General features: G+C 38.8%; 1 protein-coding gene across 8 annotated transcripts in view; it reads left to right on the top strand.

The window, feature by feature from the left end:
• wdpcp (WD repeat containing planar cell polarity effector) overlaps positions 1-12,869 on the top strand; it is a 291,775-nt gene that overhangs the window by 226,182 nt on the left and 52,724 nt on the right. Inside the window, exon 20 of one of the 8 annotated variants that reach the window (XM_069931709.1) lies at positions 1,849-2,055. The exons of the other annotated variants lie outside the window; for them this stretch is intronic. Within the exon in view, the coding sequence (XP_069787810.1) occupies positions 1,849-1,862 (14 nt within the window). The 3' untranslated portion in view covers positions 1,863-2,055. Of the gene's footprint in view, positions 1-1,848; positions 2,056-12,869 lie in introns of those variants that run through there. 8 annotated transcript variants of the gene reach the window in all.

Here is a 12,869-nt window from a genome sequence, read left to right as displayed (position 1 = left end):
TGCCTGCCTGCTTTTTACTCATATCTTGAAGAAGGGCTCCGGCCCAAAATGTTGGTTATATATCTTTACTATCTATGGACGCTTTGACACCTGCTGAGTTCCTCCAGCATTTCTGTACTTTTTCTACAATCACAGCGTCTGCAGACTTTCATTTTTCATAGAATAATTTGACAGAATCAATACTTTAAAAAGTAGTTTATTAGCCTTGAGAGCTTTGTTAATTCTGACATCAGGTTTATTGGCACAAACTTCTTGGCTCAGTGAGAAGGTTTCTTCTGCACATGTTAACTCTAACATTCATACAACCATATAAAGTAGCAGGGCAAAAGCATAGTTGCAGAGTATAGAGTTAGTCATAAATATCAATTAATATATAGCAAAGACAGCATGTGAGTGCATTTGTGAGGTTCATTCAATAGCCTGATGGTTGGGGGAGGGGGGTGGGGGGGAGGAACTGTCTTTAAATCTGTTGGTGTACAATTTCACACCCTTCAGCCTTCTCCTTGATGAGAGGATGGAAATGAGTGTGTGTCTGTGGTGAGATGGGTCCTTTAGTACAATGGCTTGCTTGAGAGGAAAGAATACAATAGTGGAAAAATTTCTTTTTAAATCCCAATTGTTCTTGCCTATGAACAGTAAACTTAAAGTATTTTAATCCTTTTTTCTGCTACAGTGTAATTTTTGGATGTTATGACCAGATTTTGGTTTCATCAGAAGTAATGCCATACAGAAGTCTGATGTTAATGCATTTTAGACATTTTTGTACTAACTTATTCTTGGTGGATTCTAACATGGCAGATATCAACCATGGGAGACCATTGCAAATTAAGAAAATAAAGGCTTGAAATGGAACTTAAAAGATTCAGAATATTAGAATTGACTTGATTGATGGAAGAATTGGGCTATTCACCCAGAGAGATTATTTCCTTATATAATGTATGCCCCTCAAGTTGTGGCGACATAAAACAGTACATAAGGAATAAAACAAATAGTAAAATATTACACAGGACATAGGTTAAATATTTGATTATTTATATTGTTCCAATTCAGGTTATTTTGCACTTTTATGATGACAGTAATGTGATGGAGAACTGTATTTTGCCTGCAAGATTTGTTTAAACATAATTGAGGAAGAAATGGAGGATATAAAGAAAGAACTTTTAAGATAGTGGCCATAACAAAGAAATTTCCAACACAGCAATTAGGTATTTCACAGACAAAATTGGTTTCTTATCCATGGCCACATTAAACTCCTGCATCCAAAGGTGTGCCAAGGTCTCATTGATGCTAATTTGATACAGTCAGGCTTGAACAAGCTTGTTTGACAGCAGACTAATTTAGCACACTTACTGTTATGGGCAATCACGCTGCTTTTGCTAGACTACAAATTTTCTTTATCTTATTATGGAGAATCATAATTATGGCCTGTCAAATTTTCTAATTGTCTCATCGTACTGTTCAAACATCATCATAAGTTCTCAACCCTTCCTTTTTAAGTTGTCCTATAGCTTTAGATCAGCAATTATGGTAAAGTTAACATTTTGAAATTTATTCTAAACAATTGGGCCTTTTCTCGGGTTTTTTTTTTCAAAGTGTAATGTGTGCAAGAGCAAAACCTGACAAAAACTACTAGCTATTTTGTATTTTTACAATGTCCTGATAGTCTTGACATGAGAGCTTCATTCTAAATTACAAGTACTATGTCAGAGAAACCACCACCCCATAGATCTGGGAGATAAATACAGAGTTACAAAGTTGTGTGGAATTTATTTATTTTGAGCTTTCCTTTAACTATTCAGACCAGAGATACTTTGTAAAGATAAAATCACTTTTGGTATTGCATTCCAGCTCTCCCACCATAATGATAGTAGGATGGCTTATCCCTGGAGATTGGGTGGTGCAGTAGAATCAGGCCAACATCGGAACTATCTTTGATTTAAGACCAGACACAGAAAAGTGGATTTTCAAGCAGGAAAGCAACATTTTGCATTATAAATGGGTTATCTATATATTTATTTATCTGTCTATGTATTTGCCACCTTTTTTTTTATGTAGAGAATAATGAACCTGTGAGAAATCTGAACTTCAGGAATAATATTTTAACATTATTTGTGCATGTCTTTTTAAAAACTTTAATACACTTATGATTATTTTATGTAAGTTGTTTTAAATTGCATTGTTATTTCTGGTATTATTACTGTAATAAGAAATACATTATATTTTCTTTGCTAAGTGCTCCTTTTTTTTATTGCTGTTTCAATTGTTCTCGACCATCAAGTACCTTTGTTTCTGGGGTGAGGAACCTTTCAGTGATCAAAGACTTTCAGGCTTTTTATTATGCAAACCAAAAATGTGACCTATTATAGAATTAATTGCTTCCAGTAAGAGTTTTGCTGCATGTCGATGAGTTAAATTGGCACAGATTTTATAATTATGAAGTTGATCAGTGAGGAAATCCAGTGTGAATACAACATGAAAATCTTGAAGCTGCTATTTTGAGCAGATTGTAATTGCTCCTCTTCAGAACCAAAATAACTTTCCTTAATTTATTATTTTCTTGTGGGATGTGGGCAGTCCCAGCAAGACCAGCATTTATTTGGCATTCTTTCATAAGAACATAAGAAATAGAAGGAGGAGTAGGACATCCAGCCAGTCAAGCCTGCTCCACCATTTAATGAGATTATGGCTGATTTGATGATAGGTTCATCTCTACCTATCTGCCTTTCCCCATTTCTATTAATTTCCATACTATGTAAAAATCTATCCAACCTTGTTTTAAATATATTTACCAAGGTAGCTTCCACTGCTTCAATGGGGAGTGAATTCCATAAATTCATCACCCTCTGGGAAAAAGTAAATGGAAACAACATACTGACCTCTATCTTATCTGTACCTTTCATAATTTTATATGTTTCTATAAGATCCCCTCCCTTTCTTCTAAATTCCAGTGAGTACAGTCCTAGACGATTCAATCTTTCCTCATAGGCTCACACCCTCATCTCTGGAATCAACCTGGTGAACCTCCTCTGCAACACCTCCAAAGCCAGTACATCCTTCCTCAAGTAAGGAAAGCAGAATTGCATGCAGAACTCCAGATGTGGCCTCACTAGCACCTTGTGCAATTGCAGCATAACCTCCCTGCTCCTAAATACAATCCCTCTAGCAATGAAGGCCGTTGTCCATTTGCCTTCTTGATAGCCTGCTGCACTTGCAAACCAACCTTCACGCAGAAGCACTTCCAAGTTCTTCTGCATGATAACTTGTTGCAATTGCTTGCCATTTAAATAATAATCTGATCTTCCATTTTCCTTTCCAAAGTGGATAGCCTCACATTTACCAACATTGTGCTTGATCTGTCAGACCCTTGCCCACTCACTTAACCTATCTGCATTTCTCTGCAGACTCTCCGTATTCTCTGCACAATTTGCTTTTTCACTCAATTTAGTGTCATCAGCACTACACTCTGTCCCCTCTTCCAGACCGTTAATGTTTATCTCGAAAAATTGCGGGCCCAGCTTTGAACCCTACAGTACCCCACTGAACACTGATTGCCAACCAGAAAAACACTCCTGAATCCCAACTCTCTGCTTTTTGTGGGTTAACTAATACTCTATCCATGCTAATACATCACCCCCAACTCCATCCACATTTTATGTACAAATCTTTTATGTGGCATCTTATTGAACACCTTTGGGAAATTCATGTAAACAACATTCATCTGCACCCCTCTATCTACCATGCTTGATAGATCCTCAGAGAACTCCAGTAAGTTTGTCAAATAGGAGGAATAGGTCATTCAATTTCTCAAGCCTATTCCAATTCTAAATGAGATCTTCTGAATTTCTTTCTCAACACCTTTTTGCTCCCTGCAACTCTTCTTTAATATCCAAAAATCTCTCAATCTTAGTTTTGAATGCATTCAAGGCTGAACCTTCACAGCCCTCAGATTAGAGAATTCCAAATTTTATCAAAACGCTTTGAAAATAATCCTCCTCAAAATACACTGCAGGTGTATTTCAGTTCAGTTCATGAGAACTGCTGATCCTAAAGCATGGACATCTGCTTTATGCATAGGACCAGTAATATTTCTAGGCCTAGAGAGTTTACAAAGCAGGTGGTTGGGGGTGGGGGCAAGGAAAGGACTTGAGGATGAGAATTTTTAAATCATGGCATGGTGGATCAGAAAGTCATTTAGACTAGAGTTGGAGTTAACAAAACTTGATGTATCTAGTTGTATGCTGACAGCTAAAATTTTATAGGGATAGATCAACCTGGAAGAAAGTGCTTATTTTGTATCTTGTAATAATTAAGGAAATTACAAGTGACCAGAATATAACTTTAAATGCTTCATAGATTAAATTTTTGCAAAATGTTTGAACAAAATCAGAAGCTTTTTATAAATTTAGTGGTCTAACACATAAAAATATTTCACTTTCAACCTGGTACAAATGATGTTCTACATAAATAATGTAGGTAATAAATAAGAATATGCAAGTTTGCTGATGACACTAAGATTGGAGGCATTGTGGACAGTGAGGAAGGCTTTCAAAGCTTGCAGAGCAATCTGGACCAAATGGAAAAATGGGAGATGGAATTTAATGCAGACTAGTATGAGGTGTTGCTTTTGGAAGGACAAACCAAGAAAGGACATACTTGGCAAATGGTAGGGCAATGAGGAGTACAGTAGAACTGAAGGAACTGAGAATAGAGATACATAGTCCCCTGAAAGTGGCATCACATATAGACAGGGTTGTAAAGAAAGCATTTGGAAACTTGGCCTTCAGAAATCAAAGTATTGCGTATAGGAGTTGGGATGTTATGTGATGTTGTGTAAGACATTGGTGAGGCCAAATTTGGCGTATTGTGTGGAGTTCTGGTTGCCTAACTACAGGAAAGATATCAATAAGATTGAAAGAGAGCAGAGAAGATTTACTAGGATGTTGCTGGGTCTTCAGAAGTTGAGTTACAGGAAAAGATTAAACAGGTTAGGACCTTACTCCTTAGAGTTTAGAAGAATGGGGGAGATTTGATAGAGGTTTACAAAATTGTATGGGATATAGACAGAGTAAATGTGAGTAGGCTCTTTCCTCTTGGATTAGGAGAGAGAAATACGAAAGGACATGGCTTTAGGGTGAAAGGGGAAAGGTTTAGGGGAAACATTCACAGAGAGTGGAGGGAGTTTGTAATGAGCTGCCATCTGATGTGGTAAATGCGGGCTCCCTCTTAAGTTTTAAGAATAAGTTGGATAAATACATGGATGGGAGAGGTCTGGAGGGTTATGGACTGGATGCAAGTCAATGGGACTAGCGGAATGATATTTCAGCACAGACTAGAATGGCCAAATACCCTGTTTTCTATTCTGTAGTGCTCTATGGTTCAATGGTTCTAACTCCTGAAATTAAATTCAGAGTGAGAACAAATTATTATTTCAACTCTTCACAAATGTTGAAATGCTGAATTAAAATAGCCTGAACACGATATACAGGAAACACAAGAGATGGTGGAATCTAAGGCAGAAAAAAACTGCTGTAGGAAATCATCAGGTCAGGTAGCATGCATAGAGGGAAATGGTCAGTTGATATTTTAGATCAAAATGCTGTATAAGACTGAGCAGGGTTTAGTATGTCACCAAGGAAAGCTGCCTCAGGACCTTCGTGATGCCATCATCACCCTGTACAAAAACAAAGGCGAGAAATCAGACTGCTCAAACTACAGGGGAATCACGCTGCTCTCCATTGCAGGCAAAATCTTCACTAGGATTCTCCTTAATAGACTAATACCTAGTGTCGCCGAAAATGTCCTCCCAGAATCACAGTGTGGCTTTCGCGCAAACGGAGGAACTAATGACATGGTCTTTGCCCTCAGACTGCTCCAAGAAAAGTGCAGAGAACAAAACAAAGGACTTTACATCACCTTTGTTGACCTCACCAAAGCCTTTGACACCGTGAGCAGGAAAGGGCTTTGGCAAATACTAGAGCGCCTCGGATGCCCCCCCAAGTTCCTCAACATGGTTATCCAACTGCACGAAAACCAACAAGGTCGGGTCAGATACAGCAATGAGCTCTCCGAACCCTTCTCCATTGACAACGGCGTGAAGCAAGGCTGCTTCCTCGCACCAACCCTCTTTACTATCTTCTTCAGCATGATGCTGAAACAAGCCATGAAAAACCTCAACAATGAAGACGCTGTTTACATCTGGTACCGCACGGATGGCAGTCTCTTCAATCTGAGGCGCCTGCAAGCTTACACCAAGACACAAGAGCAACTTGTCCGTGAACTACTCTTTGCAGACGATGCCTCTTTAGTTGCCCATTCAGAGCCAGCTCTCCAGCGCATGACGTCCTGTTTTGCGGAAACTGCCAAAATGTTTGGCCTGGAAGTCAGCCTGAAGAAGACTGAGGTCCTTCATCAGCCAGCTCCCCACCATGACTACCAGCCCCCCCACATCTCCATCGGGCACACAGAACTCAAAACGGTCAACCAGTTTACCTACCTTGACTGCATCATTTCATCTGATGCAAGGATCGACAAAGAGATAGACAACAGACTCGCCAAGGCAAATAGTACCTTTGGAAGACTACACAAAAGAGTCTGGAAAAATAACCACCTGAAGAAACACACAAAGATCAGCGTCTACAGAGCCGTTGTCATACCCACGCTCCTGTTCGGCTCCAAATCATGGGTCCTCTACCAGCATCACCCCCTATGGCTCCTAGAATGCTTCCATCAGCACTGTCTCCACTCCATCCTCAACATTCATTGGAATGACTTCATCACCAACATCGAAGTACTCGAGCTGGCAGAGTCCACAAGCATCGAATCCATGCTGCTGAAGACCCAACTGCACTGGGTGGGTCATGTCTCCAGAATGGAAGACCATCGCCTTCCCAAGATCGTGTTCTATGGCGAGCTCTCCACTGGCCACCGAGACAGAGGTGCACCAAAGAAGAGGTACAAGGACTGCTTAAAGAAATCTCTTGGTGCCTGCCACATTGACCACGCCAATGGGCTGATCTTGCCTCCAACCATGCATCTTGGCACCTCGCAGTTCGGCGGGCAGCAACCTCCTTTGAAGAAGACCGCAGAGCCCACCTCACTGACAAAAGACAAAGGAGAAAAAACCCACACCCAACCCCAACCAACCAATTTTCCCTTGCAACCGCTGCAACCGTGCCTGCCTGTCCCACATCGGACTTGTCAGTCACCATCGAGCCTGCAGCAGACATGGACATACCCCTCCATAAATCTTCGTCCGCGAAGCCAAGCCAAAGAATTGCAGTGAATTGTAAAGTCACACCCAAGGATTGTTTGAAGGTATTTATTTATTTTAAATTTAGATATACAGCATGGTAACAGGCCATTTTGGCCCACAAACCAGTGCCATCCAATTAACCTACACACCCGGTACATTTCAAAAGGTGGGAGGAAACCGGAGCTTCCAGGGAAAACCCATGCAGACAAAGGGAGAATGTACAAACTCCTTACAGAGGATTCAAACCCTGCTTCCAATTGCTGGTGCTATAACGGCGTTGCACTAACTGCTACGTCAACCGTAACACCCAACATTTAATGCAACTTCTTAATGGAATCAGCATTGAACTGCTCCAGATCAAACAGAGACTAAGATTTTATGTAAAGAAAGTCTCGGTTCAAAGAATGAGAGTCTATCTTCATAAACACATTTTCCTCTCTTTTATGGAAACAGGAATTCTCACATTTTGTTTCCTGATTATTTTGAGACTTCTTTTATCATGCTTCATCTGTGGCTGGTAAGTTGGTTTGCTGTGGATGTGGTCATGCTTGACTCCATAAATACCACTCTGGATTAGCCACCAAGAAAGTTCTGTCCTTCATTTGCACTATGTGTTTAAGTTGCTTTCTCTTTCATGTGAGGAAGTCATCATTTTTCTTAGCACCTCCTCTGGGCCCTTTATTAGAATAGTTGTCGTTTTTCTAATTTAACATTAAATTTCTCTTTTTAGACCATGTCTGTTTGTACTATATATTAAGTGGTATTTGCATTGCTTAGATTTTTATTGCTGAGCATACCTAATCACTTCAATAAATTCTCATCAGCTGATCAAGGCAGTCCACTTGAGGCTTTTGATTAAATGGTCATCTTTTGATTGTTAGTCTTGTGGCATATATCTTATTAAATGCCAACAAGGTGGGGGGGGGGGAAAGGTCTACCATTCTATTCAAGAGCACTTTTTTTCAACAATAGGACTCCAGGAACTGAGGGACAATGACTAAGTTCTGTACTAGAGAGTACACTGTTATTCTTCCCTTAGTAACACCCTGAAATAGAAGTACTGAACTGTCAGTCATGTTTTCAAGCAATACTTTCAAGTCCTATTTGTGATGAACTATCTCTTTTATCTTTATTGCCTCCAGCTATTTCCTGTTAATTTTCAAAACTTGAACTCTAGTTCATACTTTTCTATTTTTCCTTGCATCCTGTGAAACAAGTATACTTGAAGCAAGTAAACATTAAACTTCCCTGCCTCAAGCTGGTATTGTCTGTAATGCTAAGTTTTCTATACCATGATTAGCCCAAAGATGCATATTCTCTGTTAGGGTTATAATTTCCACTTGTTCCTTTCCTTGTTGAGCTTTGTATTTGTTCACTATTTTTCAAATTTATTAATTTGGAAGCAATTGAATTTCATTTGTAATTATTTCAAGAATATTTTGCTTGTAAGTTCAACATTTATTTTGTAATAATTGAAGAAATGAATTGAATTTGAGCTTTGTTCAAATTCAGTGGTCAGATCAGATACTATTTCTTGTAATGTAATAAAACAGAAATGAAAAATTACATAAAATTGCCTTTAGTCTTCCATAAGCCAAAGATTTGCCAGTAGCATTGCCCGGTTACACCTAACAGTCAGAGAAAGAAGAAAAAGAGAGTTCCTTAGAGTCACAGAGTCGTGGTTTGCCTCCAGTGCTCCTGCAGCCTCTATAGGACTTCAGTTTGGTTCGAACCATTGGCAACCCAAGCCCAGGTCCAAACCTCTGACACAAAATTAGGAAGCCTTCAAGGGCACTTCAGGAGCCCTCCTTGCCCTCAGCATCCTCCTGAATCACAGTTTCAATGCCTGGTTCTCACAAGCCAGCAGCCCGCAGCCTGGTGTGAGTCCTTTGACTTCAAGTTGCTAGCAGCCCATAGCCTTGCCTGCAAGTTACCAACAGCTCAATACCCCCCCTCCCCTCACGTGTCTCCTTCAGCCACAGATTCCCTCGCTGCTCCACCACCGTGGTCACCATCCTTGGGGTTGTCTTCTCTGCTTCTCAAAGGGAGGGGTGGTATTCTCCCCATTACTGGTTCCCCGTGCCAGTCCATTGCTCCCCCGAGTCTACAATCCCTGCCACTGCCATATGGTGCCACCATCTTGGGCTCAGACCTGCAGTTGCAGAATTTTAAATAAAACACCGTTGGCTCTTTTAACAGGCTGTTTAAATCCTGTAAAGAGCTAACGGCAGTCAGACTGGGTGGTGGGACACTTCGGAGGGAGTGCTGTGTCTCCACTCCATGCTCTCCCTAGGACCGCACCAGTGGCAGCACTGCTGTTTGTTGGCGGAATTTCCCTTTGATATAAATAAGATTTATTTCCATTTTAGATGTTGTTAAACCCTTGGGCAGAAATAAAATGATTTGCTATGTTGTTGAAGGGAAACCCTCAAGTGTATGGTGATCTGGAGAGCCTGAGCAGGCTGAGCAACACTGAATCCTAGGTCCTGCCCTTACACGACAGCACTGCTGCTCCTCTTAGTCTTGCAAATGCTTGATCTTCCCAAATTGCTCATGTATCCTGTAGACACAGGCTTGCTTTCTGCAGACCACTGCCAGCATCCCTGACAATGCAGGTACTGCCTCAAACAGGAGCAATTAATTGTTCTCTTCTCCAGTGGTGACCGATGACACTCAGACTTAAAATGGAAACAAAAAGTAAAAGTATTTATGGAAGGAAAATGTTTCAAAGTTGAACAATCTAAATAGAAGCTTTACTTGATTCAGGCTAAAATGATCAGATATCAATAATTATCATTTCAATTGTCGAAATTATTTTCCAATTTTTTGATAAAATCTGTAACTGTTTTTGACTGGATAATGTGCCTTATTTCAACATTGCACAGACATGTACCATGCATATGTGTCTTTTTGCTATGTTGACTGAAATCTGTTTGAAGTATTCTAGTTTTCAAATCTTTGAAGAGTACAATCTACAAGTAAGCCTTGAGGGATACAGGTGGCTCAGCATGTTTGTATGCTGCCTTTTACCTTTAAGATAATGGGATAGTTTTTTGTTTCCAGCCAATGCCTCAGAGGCTGCCCTCTCTCAACAATAACTGTCATAGTAGAGTATTTTTGGCAAGCATTATAATCTAATTACCAGTCAAGTGGGAATAAATATTTCACAATTACAAGAAAATATTTCTGTGAACAAGAAGTTTTAGTTGAACAATGGGTCTAATAACTTCTGCTATTTAGAAATCTAAAGCAAACTGCCAATTTTCCATCATCTATTTCATCGGGGGAACCTTTTTTACTGTGGCATTTGCTGACCTGATTTAGAACTGCACACTGAAGCACAAATGTCAATTCTAGCTAAAATGAGGACTGCCTTTGTAATGCCATTGATACTGTCCAGAATTTTGGAGTCTATTTACAAATTTTTGCAATTTCACTGAACTTGATCAAAACATCTTAAATTTTCTCTCTCCCTCTCTCACTCAAAAGCATTTTATTATAAATGTAAGATTTTTTTTAGAATCTGAAGTTAGCCTGTCCTTTTTGGAGTTTGACTGAATTTAACTGGGACTTTTGCTTTCTTTGATATAATGTCTGAGACTTTCAGATTATGCTGGAGTTCTTTCACTGGTGATTTTTGAAAATTACTTTGCATTTCCCTAACCTGGATTTTCTAATATTTAAATATTAATGTTTTTCATAGATCCATTCCCCTTCCACTTAGTGCTTGAAAATGTCTACTTTTCACTGCTCCCAGACAGTTGGTTTTAAACTATAACATCTGGGTTAAAAAAAAATCCCATCTCCCTTCTAAAGCTTCTACCTGTTAAAATCCATGTGATAGCTGACTTCTCTACCAAGGAAGATAGATCCTTCCTATTTATTTTGTTCCCTCTGAATTTTATTTATCTCCATTAAATCTGATTGTATTGTAGAGGTGTGGGTGCTCTAGGGTGAAAGAATTAAGAGAGCTGCTGGTTATCCAAATGCCCAGATAAATTTTCCTGTAACTTAGCAATAGATATAAGAAATAGGATCAAACCAGTAGATGAAAACTTCTAGGTGTTCAGGAAGTTTTCTGTTGTGCATGAGCCCTGTATATAGCAAATTTGTACCTGTAATCCTGATTAGACAGTAGCAGCTCGTACAAATGTTATCCATTTGATATTGTGCTCTGAGTTCAATTGAGAAGTTCTGCAGATATCTCGGCAAAATCAGTTCACCATTGGTCATTAAAATTCACCACGTCATGACAGAAACCTGTCACTATTTTTAACTAAACCATTTAATTCTGCACTCTTTGACATGAATCTTCATTTCACAGTAGAGTTGAGAAGACAGAGTTTTGCAGTGGGTAACCAGATTAAATCTGTACTGTTATTGCATGTTGAAAGTGTGATTTAAGTTTGTTGACTTTCGGTTTATCCAGGTATGTCAGATAGCAATCAAGCACCGCTTTAATAACTTAAATAGGTTAATCATTCATTAAAATAACATTAATACTGTTTTGCTTTGTGCTGTAACTAAAATTATTATTGATTTTAGATAAAAAAGTGAATGTAAATTGGCTGCCACAGATTCTGCAATGTCACATTGACAATACATAAGAGTGATTTAATTGGCTGTAAGAGTGCTGCAGGCGGTCCTGAGTTTGTTTAAAGCATTACATAAATCTAAATCTCTGTCTTTTCTCTGCAATACTGGTCTGTTTAGTAGATCCGCCTTCATATACCAAGGAAACCGCTTCCAGCATTGTAATTGTAGTAGGAAATTGTGATCTTGAATTGTAGAGTTCACAAGAGAACTGGAAAATGCAGCTTTTACTGGTTGCTGTTGCCCTTCATTTGTAGCAAGTTTCTATCCAGCTATTCTTCTCCATGGCAATATGGGGAACCATTAGATTTTATAGTCTTGCTTTGGAATCAATGTGTTGACTTTGAGAAGCATTAGAAATGCTTATTCTAAATATCTGTTAATGAATATTAAATTGATATGCTATTCATTTGCATACTTTTACCTCCTTGTTGTACATCCTAGTCTTATAATCAAATTTTTTTTTTGAGGAATAGCCACTCATCTTTCTTTATCCTTTGAATAAATGGGGAATATTTGATTGCCTCAGACTAAAGCTATCATGTAGTTCTTTTCTAAGGTGCATTATTTTCTAGTTGAGTTCGTGTTCCATTTCAAAGCGACGAATTGTTATGGTATAGGGTCAGTGGTGCTCACAAAGAGTCATACAGGCACCACCAATTAAATCTATTGTGATGCAGAGAGTTTTCTGACATGCAAGATGTTTGGAAGAATGACAGTTTCAGACCCAAGGATATCATTATATATGAGAAAAGGCAATTCATTTACACATGCTTTCATCTTAGAAGTTTGAGTGCGACACAATTAGGGCTGAGACAGTTCTGAAAGGCATTAATATTATTCAAGTTTGCATGTTATTTAAATATTGCTCTAAGAGCAGAATTAATGAAAAAGTAAAAGGCAAAAGTAAATATATAAAAAAAATCAAGATAAAAACAGATGTTGAAAATCTAAAATAAGAATAGAAAACACTGGAAATATCAAAGAGAAACAAAGTTAATGTTTCAGGTTCATCAGATCAGAG

The sequence above is a fragment of the Narcine bancroftii genome, chromosome 4, assembly GCF_036971445.1.
Source record: "Narcine bancroftii isolate sNarBan1 chromosome 4, sNarBan1.hap1, whole genome shotgun sequence".
NCBI lineage: Eukaryota > Metazoa > Chordata > Chondrichthyes > Torpediniformes > Narcinidae > Narcine > Narcine bancroftii.
Note: the sequence above shows the minus strand (reverse complement) of the source record. Positions and strands in the feature narration are given on the sequence as shown.